The 23,263-nt window shown below is 35.9% G+C and overlaps 1 protein-coding gene across 3 annotated transcripts in view; it reads right to left on the reverse strand.

The window, feature by feature from the left end:
- The window catches only part of PDS5B (PDS5 cohesin associated factor B), a 101,619-nt gene that overhangs the window by 56,105 nt on the left and 22,251 nt on the right, over positions 1–23,263 (reverse strand). For all 3 annotated transcript variants that reach the window (XM_083854749.1, XM_083854748.1, XM_083854747.1), the window contains exons 3-8: positions 21,699–21,902; positions 17,117–17,203; positions 16,921–17,018; positions 15,714–15,840; positions 9,052–9,132; positions 7,146–7,286 (exon numbers count right to left, since the gene is read on the reverse strand). In XM_083854749.1, coding sequence (XP_083710875.1) covers positions 7,146–7,286; positions 9,052–9,132; positions 15,714–15,840; positions 16,921–17,018; positions 17,117–17,203; positions 21,699–21,902 — 738 coding nt within the window. The remainder of the gene's footprint in view (positions 1–7,145; positions 7,287–9,051; positions 9,133–15,713; positions 15,841–16,920; positions 17,019–17,116; positions 17,204–21,698; positions 21,903–23,263) is intronic.

Here is a 23,263-nt window from a genome sequence, read left to right on the forward strand (position 1 = left end):
CTCAAGATCCGAGATCCACAGGATGTGGTCCTGTATTGAGCCTATATTCAAAACTGCTGAGGTACAACAGAAAGTCTTTCTATATTTAAAATGAAAACTAACAATGATAGTGGAAATATACTGGAGAAGGCCTTGTTTTATCATTGTTTTTCATTACATTCTTTAATACAACACACAGTATGCGAACCTTCATACATACTTTGGAAATGTATGCCAACATTTGTGCAATTAACATGTACTTACTGCTCACCAATTTTTTTCCTTTTCTTATTAAAGAAAAGGAAGAAAATTCAATTGGCTGCAACAATTCCTAATTAATATAAATTAGTTTTAGCTACCCCTTTTCAAGATATTATTAATCCCTTATTATTCCCAGGCTTATTTTCTGGTAAAAGATAAGAACTGTGTAGAATACTGCTTTTTTTTCTATCATCTTTGAATTCTTATTAGTTCAGCATCACCTTTTGAACACGAACAAAAAATAAGAGCACAATATAGCTGTCGCAATTCTTTTATATGACACCACAGTTTTAGAGACAAACTGATTGTCCTGACTCAATACCATAAAAGGGTTGAAATGTTTGCCAGCATGTCTTTTAAATTCAGAACCCTAAGAACAGTAAAAACATTTGCAAAATCCTTAAAGTAACAGAGCAAGAGAAGTGAAGGATGCAGTAATTTCTAACAATAATGTATTACTACATTACAGAAGACTAATTCTTTTGAATACAATTTAGTATTAAGTATTCAAAGCATTAATAGCAAATCCATTAATATTTTAAATTTTTTTTTGCATTTGACTAATTTTTTTTCCGATTAACATTCACACTGACATTACTGAAAGCATTCTAAAACCACCCCCTCTTAATCTGCAATAAATGATAGTTTTTTCTTAATGAGCTTCAGCCCATTACACTACAAATTCTTATTCTGTGGGTCATGGTTAAGAACTTCTAATTTTTTGTTTGGCCTACATTAGTCCAACCACTATGACTCGCATCTTATCCACTCTTGCTTAAACAAACATAACATGAAAATATTAAACATCTCTGAATTTTTTTAGGTAACCAACACAGACTCAGAGCAAGACACTCCAGAAGGTGGAAGGAATGAGCCAGGTGGAAGAGCTGGGAGCACTCTAAACATTCAACTACTTAATTATACAGCCAGAAATATACAGGGAAAAAAAAAGACAACCAAACAGAACAAAATAAACCCATAAAACAACAAAACCTTAAAATATCCTTAATTAATTAGTTGCAGAAGAAGCTTTCACTGTATCAGTCACTAATCCAATTATAGGACAACCCACTTGTGTTTCTAGACCTGTCATAGAAACAACAAATACTTGTGATTATGGACCTTGGTACATCATAATTTGGTCCTTTCTAAATTTTGTGCCCTGATGTTGGCTTCCTTGAAACACAGTTATATACTCTCCAAGGCTTAACAAAAATAAACCTGAACTTATTGAATGAATACATTGCTGCTACACTCTCTCTCCTTTATTCTACTTTAATCTTCACTCTTTCTGGGGGTGAAAAAAGGGAGCATCAAAAAAATGTTAGTCTTTCCCCATTCTATGAGACACTCTACTTGAGGAGTCACACCCTTCACCTCTCAAGTAAATCCAGCACTCTAATAGTGTTCCATCATGATTTATCAGTACAGATTGACATCAAACATGGATATTTTCAGTTTCCCATACATGGTCCCAGGACAGAGGCGATGCTCTTTGGCCTGGACATTTGAGTCTGTCAGTAACAGCAGCTGAAGGCAGTTAGATTGTTACCACTACTGAGTCCAAAAGAATAGGCAGCAGTCAGGATCTGGAGAGATTTGGGAATAAGAGGTGGACACATAACCTGAAACTTTTGTAAATTTTAATTATCAGATCGAGGAAGAAAGCAGCTCTAAAATAAGAAGTCAACCTTTTATTTTTGTCAACGTTTGATTTTATTCATTATATTAATTTAGTAAAACAGTAAGATAAAAGCCTAAACCACATGACAATTATTTCCAAAACAGTCTATTCATGAGCTTTTCATTCTCCTGAACATTTAAATGTTATTTGCTTTCTGTAACAGAAATTCTTCAAAATTCAAGTATGAAATTTGAAAAAAGTGTCTTTCCTTCAGTTTCTTCTACAAGCTGACCTATACAACAAGACATTCTTAGCTCTTTCCTGAACCCATAATGCTTCTGTGTCAGTACTAAATCCCTAAACACACCACCTTCAAATGCCAAGATCAGGCACAAATGTCTGACCCCCACAGAAGAGGTTAAGTTAAATGAATATAGTGCTTATTTCTCCTGTTAATTTCCCAAACTCTTTTCCACAATCAGGCAAAAAACCAAAGTACTAGTAAGATGCAGCCATGATTTCTCACAGCTCTCAAAGAGCTTAACAACAGAGTTCTGCCACCTGAGAACATAGGAGCTTTTTTTTTTACTTTTTACATAAATCTTTCTTTATTTTTTACATAAATCTATAGAGGTGGGGCAGGTCAACCGCAGCCAAAAGCCAAACACTCACCCAGTCCCTCTCTCATTCTCCTCTCCAACAGAGAGAGGAAGGGAAGAGAAGGAAGGCTAAAAGGCCCATAGATCAAGAGAACAAGAGTCCAATTGGTAAAGAAAAAGCTATGTGTGCAAGCAAAGCAAAAAGAGGAATTCATTCACTACCTGCCATGAGCAGGGAGATGTCCTGGCAGTTCCTGGAAAGCAGGGTCTCCACTTATATAGGGCTCAATCGAGAAGACAAACAGCATGAACACAAATTAATCCTTTCCTCTTCCTTTCCCTGATCTTTTATTGCTGAGCACATGTACCCTGTCAACCCTCTTTTTACTCAGCCTACTTGAGGGGAGGAGGAGTGGCACAGGGAGAGCTTTTTCCTGTGCCTTCACTGTTGTTCCAAAATGGCAAGGTGCTTCAACACTAGGTGGCCACATCGTTTACATCCCAAGTATTGAGTAGGTTCAACAGTATTTCTGAGGCACCTAAACTCTCACAAGTTTCATACTAAGAGTTTTTAATCCCTCTACACATGCCCAAAAAATAATGAGAAAGTCCTTCTATTCTACCCCCATTCAAAGAGACAGACAGTCTACAACCCTAAACTCATGAAGATACACCAGAAGGCTTCCTGCTGGAAAGAGCATAAAAAATCTCATGGAGATGGAGGACAAGAGATTCTATCCTGTCAGGTAATGAATCTCAAACTCAAAGATGTTTGTTTATATCCTCAAACTCCCATCAGCCCCAGAGACTGGGAACAAAGCAGGCCAATCAACCAGAAGGTAGTGGAGATGGCTCAGTGAAGCTCACCTGGTGGTTAGGGGAAAACCATTTTCACTTCATTTTCAAAGCATGCCACAAAACCATAGGATCATAGAGTCATAAAGGTTGGAAAAATGAAATGTTTAAGATCCTTGAGCCCAACAGTTAATCAAGCACCACTGTGTTTACAAAGAAACTATTACATCCACTTCCCTTCTCAAAACTTCCAGAGATCATGATTCCATCACTTCCCTAAGAAGACTGTTCCAATTCTTGACAAGTTTTAAAGTGAAGAAATTTTTCCTAATACCAAATCTAAGGATCCCATGGTGCAACTCAAGGCCATTTTCTCTGGTCCTGTCACTTACGACTTGGGAGAAGAGACCAGCCCCACTTTGCTACAGCCTCCTTTCAGGTTGTTATAGAATGAGTGATAGGATCTCCCTCGAGCCTCCTTTTCTCAAGGCTAAATGTTTAGAAGAAATAAGATATTACACAGAAAGTCTGTTTCATGTACAGAATATGCAACTAGAAGTAACATCGCTGATACCAGGAGGAATCCATTCAAATTCATGCAGAACTTGTCAATTTTACACCTGAAATCAAGCCTGCACCTCAGCTTTCAAGTGAGCCAGAATACTTGATATCTTTCTCAGGTAAGTCTACCATGAGTGCACTTCATCTGACCAAAATCTGTTTTCACTTACTGCTTTTGAAGCCAAAAAAGAAATGCCTATTTTCAAAAATACAAAGAAAATTATTCCATTTGTCTTTGTAAAGCATAGATAATATGTCCCCTTCCTTGTGTTCAATGTATGCAAGATGAGATCACTCTGGCACATCTCCACAACTCAGTTGTTCAAACAATCACAGCTTTCCTTCAACACTGAACACAAGAGGAAAGTTTTTCAGCATGAGATCAATCAGCCATTGGAATAATCTCCTCAAAGAAACAGTAGATTCCCCAATAGAGGGTATTTTAAGATCCAGCTAGACAGCGTGCTGGGCCATTTTGTCTAGACTGTGCTTTTGCCAAGAAAATTTTATCCAGATAATCCCTAAGGTCTCTTTCAATCTGGTATTCTCTGATTCTCTGCTAAGGAATAATACAAATCTCCGAAGCAGCAAAGCAGCAATATGAAATTCTAGAAAACACTAACTGTCTCACTACTTCTTAAGCACTACTGGAGTATTTGTGTCTAGTTTGCCTTCTATTATCACAGCTCTGTATTCAAGAGCCATAATCAGGCAATTTCATAGAACAAAAACTGGATGTTCTTGTGAAACTATATATTTGATCTAAATATACTTTACAAACTTTTATTTAAATACCTAGTAGTCCATGGTAAGTGAGCTCAGAAGGACAAGGCTCCTTAACTGGGCATATAGAGACACAGTACTATGTGCCAAATCCAGAAAAGACAAAAATCACTGAATCAAGCTTTGAATGATATGCAGGGCTCACTAAAGCTCTTGGCTATGGGTAATTTTAATTTGCCTTTATTGAAAAAGACAACTTCCCTCTCCCAGTTTTTAGTATAGACTATCATGCTTTTTTTTTTCCTTTAGCAGCCACCTGACACAAGGCTTCATCAAGCTTAAAAGGGTTACTGCTGTCCAGTTTCTTCTCACTCAAAGCAATAAAAAAATTGGCTTTCTTCAACCATAATCGCTCTGAGTTTCATTGAAATCGCACTCTCTTCTCAACACACTAACGAGCTATTTACTGGGAACTGAATTTAAAAATGTCCACACTAGCTGCTGCTGTTCAGAATAAAGCTAAAGCTATTGTTGGACTGGAAAGTATTTAATCACGGCTGGCAGGTCTGCATGTAGAATGAACTTGTGTTGATCTCAAAAAAACCCCACAGATTGACTATGTTTCATCAATATTTTAGAACAGTTATCTTCAAAATTCTCTTCTCACCACAGAAAGATCTTACAGACCCCTCAACTATTTAGAGCCATAAAATGATTTGGGTTAGAAGGGACTTTTAAGGACATCCTTCAACCTCCCCATGTCGTGGGCAGGAACACCTTACACTAGACCAAAGCCTCACCTAACATGACCTGAAACACTTGCAGAGATGAAGAACCCACAAGTTTCCTGGGAAACCAGTTCCAGCATCTCAAAATTTAAACCAGCTGTATCCTAGTCCAAAAAGAGGCGCTTATTTTCTTCTTTAAAAGATGGGTCATTTGACAGCCAATGGGGGGAAAGAGGCTCTTTTTTTCCTTATAATCTAGAGTATCAAAGCACACACCTGGAGTAACAAGATGATTACAGTGCTTTTGGAATGGCTACAAAGTACACTGAGTTCAGGAATACATCAAGGAATAAGAGTAGTAAGACTGTAACTATCAAAACCTACATATCTCCTGGAAACATTGTTTAAACTGAATCTTGCAGACATCAAGCATGAACCACTTACCCTTAAAGGTTCAGACCACAGTGAGAAAACTACACTAAAGATGAAGGAGACGGAAAGCAACAAAATACACGTACATCATCTAAAAAGAGCATACTAAACGAAGAACAGAAATGCAAACACAAAACAATGTGTTGTAAATTAAGAAGTACAAAGAAAACATGGAAATGCTTAGATGTGAAATCAGCCAGCTGAAGAAAAAGACCAGAATTTTTACCAGTGTAGCAAGAGGAAGCAAAAAACACCAAAAAATTTCAAAAATTACATCAGTATTGAAAATTACGAAATATGAGCCAATGAAGGAGTAGGGCAACAATTTAAGAACCTGCAGATTTTAGTGGACTTCAAGATGGGAAGCTTACTGCAATTATATACTATTATGGCAGCAGGTAAGACCAAATATCCTGAATAATACCTTCAGCTGCAGAAGTACTGTTTTTATTGGAGTGAGAATGATAATTGTTCGTCATCTGTAAGAACAGGAATTAAAGGCTGAAAAAGGGTCTACTTGGAAGACACAGACAGCAGGCAGTAATAGAACCCCATTTCTCTTGGAAATGTGAATGGAATGATAAAGGCATTTTAAAAAACCCTCATTCAACAAGTGTAGCATGCCTGACTAACAGCATTAAGGAAAAGTAATAGGCATGAACAAGCCACTGTGACAATAAATATTACAATGAGAAGAGGCAAAAGGTGCTACCAACCTAAAATCTGTCCTCTGTAATAAAAATACATTCAAACTTACAAGTGGCACATTGCACATCAGCCCTCAAGATTAGTAACAGATCACATACAAATGGAGTAGTATTAATCTAATCACACTCCTCCCAGAAACCCTGTGGAAGGACAGAAAAGTAGTGCAGAATAAAGGGAGAACCAACTGTTACATTGTATTTGTCCAAGTGATGGAGACACTTTGAAAAGGAAGTCAGAAGGAAAAATACCCATAAAAATAGGGAGCTAGCACCTGCTATACTCCAGACATATGAAACAAGCCTGAAAAAGTCATTGCAGCAATTATTACAAGACATACTGATGCATTCCAGTTGTCTGCTTACATCTGTCACAGAACTACAATTTGGACAAAATTATTAGTGTGTATATATATTTCAAATATTAGGTCTTCCACAATGAATAGTAACTAAACCCAGAAATAAAACAGGTCAAATTCTCAAATCATCCAAAAAATGGTGTTATTGCTTGACATATATAGGTCAAAACCATCTACTAACCAAATCCCAAATATACACACAGAGACTGTAGGTTAATACACTTGAAGTTAAATTACATTTTTGAGGAGTTTTATGGATTTTCTTTTAAACAATGCAGAGAAGGTAATTTGAAGAACTTGTCAGTAAAAAAAAAAACCCAAAGCAATAATGGTCAGAGCATACACGTTTCAAATATATAGAAAGGGTAGAAAGCATTTACCTTAAGTTTGAATTCGAGCTGTGGTAGAACAGAAAGCAAGAGGTGACTGTCAATATTGTATAACTCCAGAATCAAATCAAAGACATGCTCTGACAGGTCACTAATTGATGTTTTACCAAGCATGAGGACTTGATTAAAGAACTGGAAAACAAAACAGATTGCACATCAACAACGGGAGTATACATGCAGTCTTCTGAATCCTAAAACTTTAAATCACTTTTAATCTTAAAACATTAATTTTTTTACTACTAAAAGAAAAAGGATTGTAAGGTGGCACACACAGATCAGATTTCCACAGCAGAAGTCTTAAAATATCATTGTCTTGTATCAAGTATTATCCATAAAGGAAAACACATTAAACGTGAGGTTTAGCCCAGCAGGCCTAATAATGATTTAAGAAACACAACTTTAAAGGAGTTTCAATGCAACATATCTTTTTATAATGGGGCTATATTCAGAGTTATTCCACTACTGAAAACAGTAATTTGAAAAGTATTCTAATATTTAAAGCAAGGCTGAAACAACTGGCTAATTACTACACTACACAGCTGACAGGTTAAGGAGTTGAAAGTAAGAGCATAGGTTTTGGTAACTGATTGTTCCAGAATTTCTATTTACAAGCAGTATAATGCAATTGCAAAGCAAATATTCCTTCTTGGTAAACTTGACATATTTGAGGGAAACTTCATACTTCTCATTAAAGAAAATATTTCCACACTATTTTCCACTATGATGGAAAAGATCCTCTCTGATGGGTAAGAAGCAATTAAAGAGGAATAGATATAATACAGTGCATCTTATTGTAAGTTAAAGACTGTCTTGAAGAACTGTTTTGCTTTTCTGTATACAGAGTTGCCAGAACACACATAATCCTGGTGAGGAAACTAACTGATACTGTGTTTTTAATGTATCTCAAGAAAAAAAAAATTAAAACTGCACAATACTTCTCTCTTGTGAAAAATAAAGAAAAGAAGACTCCATGTGCATTCTTCCCATGAAGGAAGGTTCTTATTGCACAGATTTCCTCAAATCTCAGAAAATTTCACCCAGTTTGTAATCTAACCTTACAGATGAACAACATTAAAAACACATTCCCATGGAGCAACACCTTCCCAAACAGCAGCTTTGAAGTAAAAGTTTTTAAAAATCTGATGAAATACCCACTTTCTAAGTGCTACAAGTCTGAAAATGACAGAAGGCATTGAAGGTTTTTCTATTGTTTTCAAGCTCCTGAGGTTTTGGATAGATGCCATAAGACCTGCTAAATCCTCAACTGCTTCAAAAAGAAAAGAGTTGGGTTTTTTCTATTGTGCAACTCAAGTTAGAGCATACTCTTCCCTGATCCCTCAGCCTTCTTCTATTACAGTGTCTATGATGTCTACGTTCAACTCTGCTACAATCCTCAATCTACTTGGTTTTCTTTTTTACTATCTATTCTTAGATTGCTTCCTCTTCTACTGCTGTGATAACAGCACTAAAATTCTGCTCAGTCTTCAACTCTCTTCGCTCTAAATAGTCTTATCTCCTCACCAAAAGACAAATTTTGCTACAGAAAGGATGTTTATATATTTTTATCAGAACAATATATATAAATGCACTTCGTCTTCCAGTCACTCCTAAGGATTGAATCATAAGGTTTTTCAAGACAGCAGAAAGTAAATTATCCATTGCATTTCCCAAACCTCAAGTATTAAGCACCTAACAGTTTCTATATGGCAAAGAATTAGACTCAAAGGAACAGGTTATGCACTACTTAATTAATACAATCATTCTCTCAAAGAAAACTGACAACATGTAAGAAGTTGTTTTTCAGCCCTTTTAATTTTTCCATGCAAGTCATTCATTTTATAACACAGTTCAGTTACAGAAAATATTGATTTCCATGTTGTTTGGAGTCCTGACTTACATTAGTAATGTATGGTTCAATTGCTTGCGCCGTCCTCTTTAGTAAAGCTTTTGCCAAATCATAGGCTTGCTTGTTTAAATTCTGAGGGAAAAAAAAAATGAACAAAAATCCAGAAGAGTTATAAGCACATGCATTCATCTAAAACCAAATCAAAGAATTTAAAGCCATCATATGTACTGGTAAATGCATTAAAGAAATAGCCTGTTCCTTTTATATTTTCAGTAATAAACATAATATAGTAAAAACAAAGCTATTCCAAACAAAGGTTTGTAGTGTCCACTGGTATTACTGAGAAAAATTTTAAAAACCTCCTGTCAGATGAGGGTTTACTTTTCAGTTGCACATCTAAAACTGATGCTCAGTGAACTCAGTGCCTGCACTTTACTGCTTCTCCTTGTCAGTTTCCCCAAAAACCAGGAAAGTGATACAAAGCAACACAGGGGCATTTACAGACACCACAGACGTGAGACTCTCAACAGGAGTACAGAAAATGCAATTCTGCCCTTGCATCAAGCAACCACCTGTGAACCACCACCACAGCCTCTCCATGGCACCATGCGAAGATATTCAGTCTGTTGTCTGACATAGCAAAGAAAAAAACCTAGAATTTCAGTTTATGGGAAAATAAAAATTAAACTAATATAAAAAATTTTAAAAACATACCCCCCTCTTCAACATTCCTACTCTTCCATCTGTCTAACTGGGTTATTACTCTATCATTGTTTTCTCCCTTTCCCTGCACACATTCTCCACACTCTATTTGTTACATCCTTTCTCCAATCTCTATATCACAATTATTTTTCAAAACTTTTCAGAAGAAAATGCAACTCAGCCCTTGTGACACCCACTGCAGAGCTGATTAACACAAAAAAATGAAGAAAATGTTTTCAATACACGAGAATATGTAGCATTTTAATAGCTAAAAAAACTCTTCAAAAATATAGTTTCCACAACTTCTATTAATCTTTGCAATTTGATAAACCCAGTATATTCAGTTCATAATTAAACATAAAAAGGGGGCAGTCAGTGGCTGCTTTTTAAAAATACTTCTCACCATAGAAGGAAGAGAACTTCTTTTAGCACAACAAAATGCAAACACAAGTCTTGCCATATCCAGGGCATTTCTTTACCAATACTCTTGGTTCTTTAGAGTTGTCTGAATGAAAGAGGATTTGCAAAGATACAGAGAGTACTGCCTGAAATTTAAAAACCCTATAGAACTATAGGCATCTAAACAGCACAGCAGGAAGAGATTAACACTTTCTGAAAATATAAACCAGAAAAAGTCTTTGATTTGTCTACTGACAGAATTAAGTCAGGTGACTGAACTTGAAACACTACAAAGACTCATTGCCTGAAGTGTCTGTCTTACTTGAAGCCAATACAGAAGGTGACTAAAATTTCCAATTCTGGAAAGATACCTTAATATATAAAATACTTCCATCTTATTACAAAACTGTACAGTTGTTCAATGTGCCAGAAAGGAGAAAGCACTGCATGTTGTATTGTCCTTTATGGCCACAATAAAAACAAACAAACAAATTTGTTTTCTGTTATTCAGAATCGTTCAAGAAATAAAAGGCACAAATAACTATAACAAGGAATCTATGCCACTTCCAATTCTTGTTCTGATCCTTCTTGACTTCACAGCTCACCTCCAGCAACACAAGGAAAACCACTTTCACCTGGGTAAGAGGGAACTCTGGATCATGCGCAAGACCTGATTTAGTATAAAACAAGTCTAAACAGCAGACCCAGCACAGAAGAGTTCCAACAGGTAGATACATTCTGATTCCCATTAAATACAGTCTCAGCTTGTATCTTTTGCACAGCAGTTCACTTCAAAGCATAATGTTTCCCAAGATAAATGCTAGAAGGGGCTATTTGCAGCCTGGAGCAAGAAGGAAGTGTAATGCAAATATCTATCTAAAAAAAGCTCTAAAGAGGAAAAATACTCCAGAGCACAAGCAGCTAAGGAGAGTTCGCTATTTTTTTCATGCCTCATGTGCTTGATTTAATAGTGACAATAATCATGACCCTCAAATGTCCAGAGGCCCCACTTTCTGAAAATAACAGTATCAAAGAAGTCTTAGAAGCACATGAGAATTTTCTCCTCATTTTCCAGCTTCAGGATAAAAGCAGAAACAAGCAAAAGTAGCACTGCCTTAGGTGAAATGAAAACAAGAGAAGCCCAGCCTTTCCCAAGTAGGTTCAAAGATCTTTTACAGAACCAAACCTTCTAATTCAACGGTCACAAAAATATCCTAAACTTCCTTCTCCTGAAGGAGAAATTTTAAAAGGAATTTAACAAATTTCTTTTCTGTTTTTAGACAAGCTCTTCTACAATTATCATTTTTACAATCTTTCCATATGTTTGGAAAGAAAATTGACACGTATGTCAAGATCTTTTAATGTTTTAAGAAAGTCGTCATGATGGGAACAATTATCTTAATCAGGATGCTTTTAGGAGCATGTAAGCATCCAGTAGGTATAAGGTTTTTAGAGCCTTGAATGGTCTAAAAAAAAGCCATCAGCTGGCAACATTGTTTAAAAAAATCATTAGCAATTATTACATCTTGAAAGAAAAAAACAAAATAAATATTGATTGATAAGCAGAAACCAAAGAACCACCCCTGACAAGGCAGAACAGGAATCTTCTGCAAGAAAACAGAAGTTACATTTAACATCTGAACCAGACTTTCACCCCAAAAACATCCAGTTTTGTTTCAGAAAAGAATGTTAATAAACAGTGGAGAACACTTACATTTTTTAAAACCTTGGGAGACCTCCAGCAATAACATTTGAATAGAGGCTATCTTGGTCAACCACAAATTCTCTCCTTTGCCTAAATTTCTACCATGCTTTTTAGGCATTTGTTGCTGGCATTTCAAGCTTTTTATACTTTGGGAAGACATTAACAGTTTTTCCAACTCATTTTTCATACTTGCTTTTCTCTAGAATGACAAACTCCTACTTTTTGACAGAAGCAGCAGTGGCAACCTTCCTGACAGTATGGCACACACATTTTTATGCTTATATAGACAATATTCTCCAGCAGAGTATGCCACAGAGCTGAAATCATTTGTTCTTGTACAACAGGGTCTGAAGTTCATACCCACTTGACTTCCTCTCAATTCCTTTTTTCCAGTTATGTTTCAATAACCAATATAACACAGATCAAAAAATAATGAAAGTGAAGTAATTTTTTGCCCATCTCTTAAAAGAAAAAGGAAAAAAGGTGACAAAACAAATGCATGTCCCTTAATTTTTATTTACAGAAGATGACTAAGCTACCATCAATCCAGCATTTATTTTGTGGTTTGGGGAGGAAAATTAAATGTTATATCTGTATCTAGTGCAAATATCCCTAAAAAGAATATATTTTCACATATTATTTTCTTGGAATTTGAAAGGCATCTTCAGTTTTATTATCAATGGCACAGCAGCCCAATTAGTATTCAAGAGCACCTGACACAACAGTTCCAAGAGATTCTGTTGTTCTCCTGGGAAAGGTAAACAGATTCTTTAGGACAACTGACAAAGAAAAAGCTCAGTTAAAGTGTTGCCAAGATAGATAACACTAAATATTAAGCAAATTCCTATGAGAGACAGTTAAGAATTTAATTATCAATATCACTTTTTCTAAAACATAGGCATGTAAAGCCTGTGGGATGCGCAATGTGGAATTCCCTGTAGCAGTCCTGAGGCTGAAAATGGAACACTGGCAAACACCCAAGGAAATCAAGTACAGTTTGCCTTCTAACACACTGCACAAACACAGAATCATTTGCAGAACTGCCATAAAAGCTTTATAATACAAAAAGATCATTAAAGCGGAAAGGAAAACTATTAATTTCTCTTGCCATTTCATACTAACTACCTCCTCCCTTGCTTCTAGTTCTTATCTGAGTTTAGGTCACTTAAATTCATTCTGTCTTAATATAATCCTATCAAAAGAATTTCACTTGAGTTGATAGAAGAGAAACTACAAAAGGAAAAAAATAATTCAGCATCAAAATTAAGAGTTAAGCACATGTTCAGACAAGTTAAGCTTGCCATTTTATTGGCTTATCTGACAGCCGTACTAGTCAAGCAAGCCTGTGCACACTCCAGTGGGCCTCTGGTGTCAGCTGCTTTAATTCAGGTTTACACTAGTGTGGCTTTTATCCTGGCCAAGTGAGATGGATGACAAAGTCAAGGGAGATAGAGTAGTTTAGAGTTGTCACTACTTCAGTGACTACTAATTATGGTATACAGACATTTGATAGTATATCATGAGCCCAGTATATGCTCCTTATGCACAACTTTTTGCAGCCATCCTGCAAACACCGTTGGTTTTACACTTACTACTCAAGGACCATACCTATTTCTCATCTTTGGAAAAATATTGTCTTGGTTTAACCTTAAATTAACCTTTTGTAAACTGCTCATCTAATTACTACGTCTCTTAAAAATATTCACGTACTTTCTGCATCAAGTTGTCTAATGTTGAATTTCAGCCACTGGATGAACTTCTGTTCCCAACACATATTTACAGACCACAGGTTAGATAAGTTATACAGACTGAGATTTGAGGAGCTCAGTTCTTTTACCAATACAACTCTTTTTTACGATGCAGCCATTCAATTCACAAGGCCACTACAAATTCCCTCTCACACACAACATTCCTTTTGGGCATATTAAAAATACATCAACATGCCTGTGTCACTTTCTACAGATAGAATTGTCCTAGCTTCAACAATCTCTCAATCTGATCATCTTCAATCCTGAGCTAGTAGCAGATCTATGTTCTTTTCACTCCATCAAAATATTTTTTGGTCCCTAGGAAATCTAGGGATTCCCTACAGATCATTACACCAATGTCTGCCCTTATGCCATTTTCAGTGGCCAGTCTGATTATCCAATTTCCCTTTTCCACAGCCCACAGAGCTGAACAGTGAGGTCATCCAAGGCACAGTTCTTTTTTATGGTGGACCTTATCCTTTATCTCCTAGTTCTGTGCTCAATGGAAGAGTGAAAAATTTCTCAACTCCGAACTTATTATACTTTTCCAACTTGACATCAGTAGCCACAGAAAGTAGTTAGAGGACCCAAATTTTAAATAATATTAAATAAATATTAAATAAAAACTCACTATGTGAAGATTTTGAGATGAAACAGAAAAATATTAGAAGCTCCTTTCCATTAGTATGGAAAAAGAAAAAAAGAGGTAAATGTAGTCAGAATACAGACTGACATCATGTAACTATTTCAGTTAGAAAGCAGGCTATAAATGAGCATCCTATGCACAGAGAGACTTTGATTAAAATATTCAGTCAGTAGTTTTAAATGCACTATGAAACAAAATTGTTTTAATGCTACAGGCATCATAACAGGATGCAAATTCTTCAACTCAGAGTCAGTTTATTAAACATGAAACATAAAAATAGTACAGTCAAATCAAGTTGAACACAGATGACACAATGAAACAATAGATTCTTAATAACTGAGAAAACACAAACTGAAGTATTTTGCATATTCTTGATTTTGGGGTTTGTATACTAAAGCTTTACTTCATAAATCTGGATTTCAGCTACACAAATTTCAGTCTAGTCCTGGCACACAAGTATTACACTCCTTGAAGGACACAGCTAAAACATTTCCAATAGTGGGGGAAAAAAATGACCTATACTAACCATTTAGTCTTTCACTGTCAATAGAAAATAATTTATGTGCTATTTATTTACTGCAATTAATGGCTAGCAGTAAAGGCACACTACTAGGCATCCCAAAGTATCTCTCTGTTATTAACCACTTAACCTTACACTTTTCAGAAACTACAGTAGTTAGCACTTTCTTGAACATAATTTAACAAAGAAAAGAAAAGCTATTAGAAGTGTCCAAAATACAGCTAAAGATACATTTCCTAGATAATTCCCCACAGTCTTTTTTTGTCATGCACAATTTACAAGTGAGTAGCCCATGAGATTTCGGTAGGGCACAGTTAGATTCCTGAACTAAGGAGTCAGACTTCCATGCTTTTTAAACATTTAAGTATCACAACACATGCACAGTTCTGAAGTTTTTCCTTTAGTTCATCTATAGACTTTTTTTTAAAACATGACATTATTCATTAAGGTAAGACAGCCATTCCTTGGGCTCTCCTGGAACCACCATTTCTGGATACAGTTTTCATTCTATGGCTGCATCAGAAACCCACCAATAACACCAAGTCAACATTCCTGAAATACAACAGAGCCAATTACAAATCAGCAGTCATAACTTTTTTCATCCCACTCAGGGTAGCATCTTAGTTTGAACTGTTGATACAGCATTACATGAATTAAAAACTTTCCAAAGGATATATGTAACTTCTCTATTCCATTCTACCAGCATTGATGGGACATAAAAAATTTGTGTTTAAGTTCATATGACATTCAACCTTTTAGATTCCTGTGACCACTGATACTTTCCTTATGGCAAGTATATCAGAGCAATAAAACCTGACTGAATTTTCTGTCTATAAAAATTACTTGTTTGCTAAAAGAAATCCAGATAATACAGAGACATGTGCCACACCCATTCTCTCAATTAGATCTACATATCTGAACACATACATCCAAGAAATCGTGATTACAAAAAAACCAATAGAACAAAACAAAACATAAGCCACTAAGTCTTACCTTATGTGCTGGCACTAGATTAACTAACACTGTATCCAGAAGTTCCTGTGACACAGTATCTCCCTCACAAATGATAGAGCTCATCAGATCAACCATGTGCATGTGTACTTTTTGGTTATGACCGTTGCTGGAATTAAAAACAAGAATTCTTAGTGTAAAATACAACTTCTATTCAGAGTACTCCCTGTGGTGATGCCAAACACCAAGGAATAAAATCAGCAGATCACAAGTTTTCTTGGAAATCAAAATACTTCAATTCCTTGATTGCATATACCATCGTTCTTAAATTTCATGCTCTCCTCATCCACTACTGCAGTAAGACTGTATGTGTGCCTACCATGAAAAGACAGTGTATAAGAATATCCCTCTGCTCCACCCAGCACTGGGGAGACTTCCCCTGGAGTGCTGTGTGCACTTCTGGGCTTCCCAGCACGAAAGGGACACACATCCTGGACTCAGTCCACCAAAGGTTCATTAAGATGATTAAGGGCCTGGAGCTGCTGTCATGGAAGGAGAGGCTGAGAGAGCTGACATCTTTTTTTAGCCTTGAGAATAGATGGCTTAGGAAAAAACTTATCATTAAGTTTAAATACCTGATGTTGGGAGTAGAGAAGACAGAGCAAGACTGTCTTGACACCACATGTTCAGTGGTGTCTAGTGAGAACAAGAGGCAACGGGTGAAATACAAGACATACCATTCCAACTGAAGAAACTTTTTAAACAAAAGGGTGATGGAACTCTTGAAGACTGCCCAAAGAGGGCACAGCCTCTCCATCCTTGGAGATGCCCAAAACCTAACTGGCTACAGTTCTGGATAATCTGCTCAAGCTGACCTGGTTTGAGCACAGGAAAAGACTAGACTACCTCTAGCAGTACCTTCCAGTCTCCACTACTTTCTGACCCATGTTTTAACAGCAATAATCATCCAAATTCCTTAGAATTGCATATTACACGATTCAATTTCAAGAACAGAAAAAAATAAATGTAGTAAGTGACAACCAAAGCTACATTTCTTAGGAAAAAATGATTATGTGTATCGTGTCTTCTTTCATTAAAATGGAAAAAACTGACAGTTCTGCTACCTTTAGTTAAACTAAATTACAAAACTACTGTCATTAATGCTAAAAGTCACACTGAACTCACTGTTAATGAGTTGCTGACCTCAATCATACAATAATACACTGTAATTTGGGGTGAAAATACTTACTTTATTACTGAAAACAGCGTTCTATAAAGCTGTGTAAAAATCTCATTGCTGTCTTCTAATTCAAAGCATATGTTATAAGACTTGACCCAAGCAATGTTCTGTGTTGGAACAGGAAAAAATAAAGCGAGTAGTTAATACAAGATTAAATAGAAAGATTTTGTTTAACAGTTATTATGAAATAAGTTATGAAACTTACCTCAAGCAAATAAAAGTATCGATTAAACTGGGGGCTTTTTGTGTCTTCTAAACCTTTAAGTTGCCTTGTTATGAACATAAATATATCCTGAAAAAAAAGAAGTGCTAGTTATTTAGTTATTCAACCAACTGCAATTAAACCTTCAAAATCATTACCTTTGAAAGTGGCTTCTATTATTTAGTCACTACAAGATATGCAGCAATGACACATTATTTCACTACCCAAAAGAAGATCATCTAACAAAAACATCATGGAAAATGTCAAGGAGTAATTTTAAAATACTTCATTACTGAGGTTACTCAGTAAGGTTACTCTCAAAAGGTTACTGAGAAAGTAACCTTTTCCTAAGGAAACAAATGTTTTTCATTTCCAAAGAAAAGCACTCAACTTGACAAACACAGCTGCAACTGTGTCAAGAAGAACTGCAGAAGTCAAGAGATTATTATTCAGCAGGACAATGAATTTAAATTTTTTTACTTCACATTACGAGTTTCAAAAGAAGGGGAAAATAGCAGTAGGCAACTACATCTTTTCTAAGAGTATTCTTACACGTTCACTCTGTATTGTTCGTGCATTTCTCAGTCATCAAGATAAGGATAGATAACATCTCTTGCCAAAACTGATAAACCAAGTTATTCCTGCTTCCTCTATCAACTTTCACCACAAGAAGATTCCTTCAGAAACTCTCACACAGAGTAAATTGAAGCAGTTTACAAGGAACAAATAGTCAATTATGATACAAGGAACAAATAGTCAATTATGAACAGAAGGTACACAGGAAAGTATCTTTTTAATTTTTTTTTTAACATTCAGATAATTAACAGCTGGAAAATCACAACTACAACCATATTAATCTGACTATATGAAATCAAAATATTTAGAAATAATGTCACCAGAAACACTTCACAGCCTCAACTGTATCTATGTTTCAACTAACAACCTAGGGGTAAATCAAATAAATTCCAAAAGGCATAAAGTTGCCATAATAAATACAAGAAAGTGTTACTTTTAATTCTGAAAATCTAGCCTAGATCTTAGAGAAAAGTCTATAAGGCTTTTCTATAACACTTTTAAAATTACAATTTCCCCTAAGTCCCCCAAGAAGAATACACAGACAAATGATAAGAATAGGGTTTCATTTTATTTTCTAGCACTGTAACCACAAAATCCAGCCTTAATCATTAAGCTGAGCACTTACAGTGAATCCAGGTAAAATCAAGAACTAGATTACACGTGACATCACCAACTCTTGGCAAAAAAGCGCAGCAAACACACTGTTCAGGGACATACAGCTACATTCATGGTTTAATTTGGTTTGAAACTGATTTTGCAGAGTTAAGGATGATCAGAAGGATCACCGTCTGGTTCACACTTCAGATCCCTTACAGAGCACACATCTAGACTCTTCAGCTGAAATTAAACCAAAAGCCACGAAGGACACATCTAATGGTCTCCAACCACTCAGGAGCATTCAGTCCCCATGCAAAAGTCCATTTGAAGAATCCCTCCTTTAAAAACTAGTGCCTGAACACTAGCAGGCTGTCAGTCCCCACCCAAAATCACTGCTATGTTATGGAAAACAGGTACAGTGGAAGGTTCTGTAAAGTTTAGAAGACATACAAGCTGAGTCTTAAGGAAGAAGAATCAACTGAAGAAGAAAGGGGGCACACGACAGACTGACCAATGCCAAACATAAAACCTACTTAATCTTAGAACTCATGCTCTATGTTAATTATTTCTGTTAAACTTTACTTGTAGAGGTAAATCTCAACCAGTTCATTTAAGTAAGTATCTTACTTTTTATCCTGCAACTCAGTATGCAATACTTACCTACTGAATGTGATTCAAAGACCTTACTAATTTTCCAAAAGAAAGTTCTCATCACTGTGCTGTATATAACTACAGACATTAATGAATAGCATACATGTACAGTAAGTCCAACACCTGAAAGCTTCAAATAACAGCATGGTTTGAAAACTAAGCATTTACTACTAAACTATTTTGTCCTATTCCTATTTAAAGAAAGCAAGACAGACTAAACTCAGAAGTACTCACTAATTTTTAGTATCTCATGTACTATGACCAAAAAATTTTCCCTTTTTCAAGCACACAACATACTACATGAACATGCATTTATAAATTCAAAACACAGGCTAAAATAAACATTGGCTGCAGCCAAAAATTTGCATTAATTTCACAACTGGACAACATGTTTTCACATGACACTGCATAAAGCAAGTCTATGTTAGAATCCAGACTTAAAAAACAGAAGTGCTCATATTTCAACTTGAGAGAATTTTTTTTTTTTTGGTGGATTGCTGTCTTGATGTCAATTAACAGTAATCATCAGAGCCATGGCTCTCACCAGAGAACACCTTCAGATAACTGAAGTTTTGCTACCATATACCCTTTTTAACAGCTACATTTCAGCAGAGACAGGCAGACAGTCCTTCTGTTCAAGGACTTTTCAATTTTCAATTGACACATAAAAGTGATTAGATTATTTTCCCACCAAAAAACTATATTTGGGCTCTAGGCTTCACATGGACTGAGGAGGGCTCAAAGTTAGAAGTTTTGAGACCACAACAGAGCAAACCTACTCCAGCTCTGTTTTTATTCTAGTCATGGCATTTTCCATCCCTATTATAAACACTTTCCATGATCAGCAAGGAATGTAAGATTTACATGGATGATACACATAAAAGAGGGAAACTTGAGATTCTTATCCCTTTCCTCAGCATCTCAGTTGCACAATATGTAAGTTACAAATAGATCCACTGAGTCTGATGCAAGGGGAAAACTTAGTCTTTTCCTCTCAAAAAATTAATCCTTTTTCAGTGCTCCCCTTTGCCGTTTTTAACTTTGGTGTTAAACATACAAGACTAGATTCAGCTATGGATTTGATATTAAATACTGGGTAAAATAGTGCCAAGATATAACCCAAGAGGAAGCATTCTTCCTCTTACCTCTGTCATAAAGTGGAGGGAACTCTTCGACATTTCTATCAGAGCTTGTCCTGCAACCACAAAAGCTGAGTTCAGAGGAAACGGGTTTGCAAAAAACCTACCCCAGCAGCCCTAGGCAAAGGTCCCTATTGTTTGGCTCCTCTTTATTTCTCAAAACATGTTTAGAAAACTGCATCAAGAAACTGATTTCTGAAATCCACACAGATTACAGAACTCAATGCTGATAGTGGGAGTCCCTCATCCATTCCAAGCTGTCCGAGCAGTGGTTGTAGTATTCTGATACTTCAGGTATGAGATTAGTACTGTAAACCTTCCAGTACTGTGCACTATTGAAATCTGAAAGTTAGTAGCATTTGGTAGATCAAATACTCTAAGGAGGAACTTAGTTAGCCCAACTCAAAAAGAGAAAGATTAAAGCTCTAAGCCTAACAAGCAACTGAAAACATACTCAAAAATGAAATAGAAATCAGGACATCTGAAAAGCAGACTTAAATATAGCACAGTAGAGAAAGCTAATATTTATCTCCAGTTGAAGATGGTGCAATCAGTAAGTAAGAAAAGGAGATGCTGTACCTCTGATTACACACTAATTCAGAATTAAGAAAACAGAACTAAGAAAAATCCCTAGATATCTCTCCAGTATGTCTGTTAACAAAAGATATATTACAGCAGTTGAAATTGCACTGCTTCCCTAATTAAGAAGTGCTGCTGGTGCAACCACTAGATGAGAAATTGAGTGATTTCTTCTTAAAAGTTAATAGATAGACCATCCACCACAAACAGCTTTTTATCCTACTGTGGAATAAACAAAGACCAAACCAAACTAAACAAAAAAGACCATACACACTCCTAAATCAGGGAGACAAAAAAAGAAGCACAAATTTTTTAGTGCTACTTTCACCTGTTTTTTTGTAGATTTTCCCCAAAACTCAGTTCATCACTCTAGATTCTGACTGCACAAGGGAAACAGTTTGATTTTGAGAGTTGGGAACTAAGTTAGATTTCTACTTTAAAAAGTAAAAAACCCAAAAAACAATTTAAAATCTATTTTTTATGAAACAAATGAGTCAGATCTGTACTTCTTTTTAAACCTGACATTTCTCTATCAACCATCTCCATCTAGTGGGATCAGTGATGTTTGTAATTGCAGAATTTTCCAAGTCACATCAAAAATCATTCAACTCTGTACAAAAGTACTTTATCTTTGTTTCAATAGAACCTTTACCTATAAATATACAAACTCTTGGTAGTTTAATTGGAGATGCAGGGGTATTTTCCCAAGTGAAGATATTAGCTATCTTGCAAGAGACTGTGATAAAAGCTATACATATAATCAATATTTCCAAAATAAAGTAACCTGCAAATCCCAAAAATAGTTCAATAAAATAATTATTTTCAATACAAATCCAAAACTCTGCAAGTTATTGGAAGATGTACTGTATAGCTCTTTATGTCATGGACAATTGACTTGACCAATCATATCTCCAAATCAAGTGAAAACTTTGAACTGTTTAGGCTGAACCAGAAATAAAAGGAGGGAAAAGGCAGTCATAACCAATTATATGAATCACTGAGTGTAAAAACCTGGTGTGGAAAAAGAGATTAATTGAATTTACCTTCAGTTTATCCGGTGAAGTGTATGGAGCTTCAGGGGCATAAATTCTGAAAATATCAGCAAGACAACAAGCTACCAACAAACGTACATCCTTATCGGGATGTTTGAGGAAAAAATCTGAAGCAAGATGTAAAGCGAGATTTAGGTAGAGCTCCTTTTCTTCTTCAGAGTCCTGGTCCATATCCATGAAAGTTTTCACAACCATCTAAATAGACAGACACACATTAGTACATAAAATGAAATACTCTGTGTAACAGAATCCTCACTAAAAGTTACTTTTCTGGTTTTATACAACTTCTGTCAGAAGCATTATTAGCTATACAGTAGTACTCACTTAAACAACCAGTGCTTTCATTTTTCAGGGCACAGGAAAGACCTGGCCAAGTCCTCTATTAACTGTCCCAACACACAGTCTCAGCAGAACTACTGAAAGCCTAGTTGTAGACTTCCCAAATCTTTTTGAGAAACTATATAATCGAGTCGGACAATCGAAGAAGTGAAACAGCATTCACTGTTACAGCCATTCACTCAAAAATTCAGAAAGCGGTAAACATCACTAAAAATATTTGTTTCTCCCTCAACTATTCAGAGATGATTTTTCTCCTTCTCTTTCAGTTTCAGGTTTTTGCCTATTACTGCACTGAGGAAAATCCTATTCCCTGTGTTGCCCAGAAGCAGAGCACACACTTTCAGCAGATGCATATAAATCCAGGCAGCTCAGCGGCATGGATGTTGTCCAACAAGACTAAAATGACTACTGGGATTATTAGGATCCACTTACTGAAGTTATGGAAGAAAAAAAGAGTCTGGGACACCAAATATTTAACATGCTAAATAAAACAAAAGCAGGAAAAGCTACATTTAGTAACTGCTAGTTGGTGAGAATTCTTACATTTAAAAAACTTTCCAAAGGAGAGAAATTTATTGACAAAACAAAGTAATTATGCCCTTCTCCAATTCCTTATCTAACTCACAGAGGCAGACTTATTTTAAGGAGTTCAACTCTTGTAGAATTAGCAAAATGACACTAAAGACTTAATTATAACTCTGACAATTACAGCCAAAACTCCCATCTATTTCTTCGGTGCAGGAAGAGATATTATTCAAAGAATAATAATGTCAAGACTTAGAATCCTGTAACATTGCAAAATACTTTACTTTACTATATAGTTTGTTGTTCGGTTGGGTTTTTTTCCTTCTTCAAAAAATTTACTATAATTGGTCAGGGAGCACCAAGCCCAGCTTAAACCCCCCCCAAACTTCTGCATAATTAGGATCACAGAAGCTGGGAAGTTTTCAAACATATGAGAATCCTCTACAAAAAGGCACAGAAGATCAGCAGCTTATGCAGACACAGCTTCCATTGCAAGAAAAATAAAGTCATCTCCAGTCAGGCACAAGATGAACCACATCAAGTGCCCTGGTGCCCTTACACACTAATTCATTTACAAGTCAGAATTGTTTTCATTTCTATTAAAAGTAGTCTTTTCATACTTCTTGCAGTAAGTACGGGGTTTTTCTACTCTGGAAATGAACCTTTAGTGTTTTTTCCCTGATAAAATAAAC

The sequence above is a fragment of the Zosterops lateralis genome (genome assembly GCF_965231275.1).
Source record: "Zosterops lateralis genome assembly, chromosome: 2".
Taxonomy (NCBI): Eukaryota; Metazoa; Chordata; class Aves; order Passeriformes; family Zosteropidae; genus Zosterops; species Zosterops lateralis.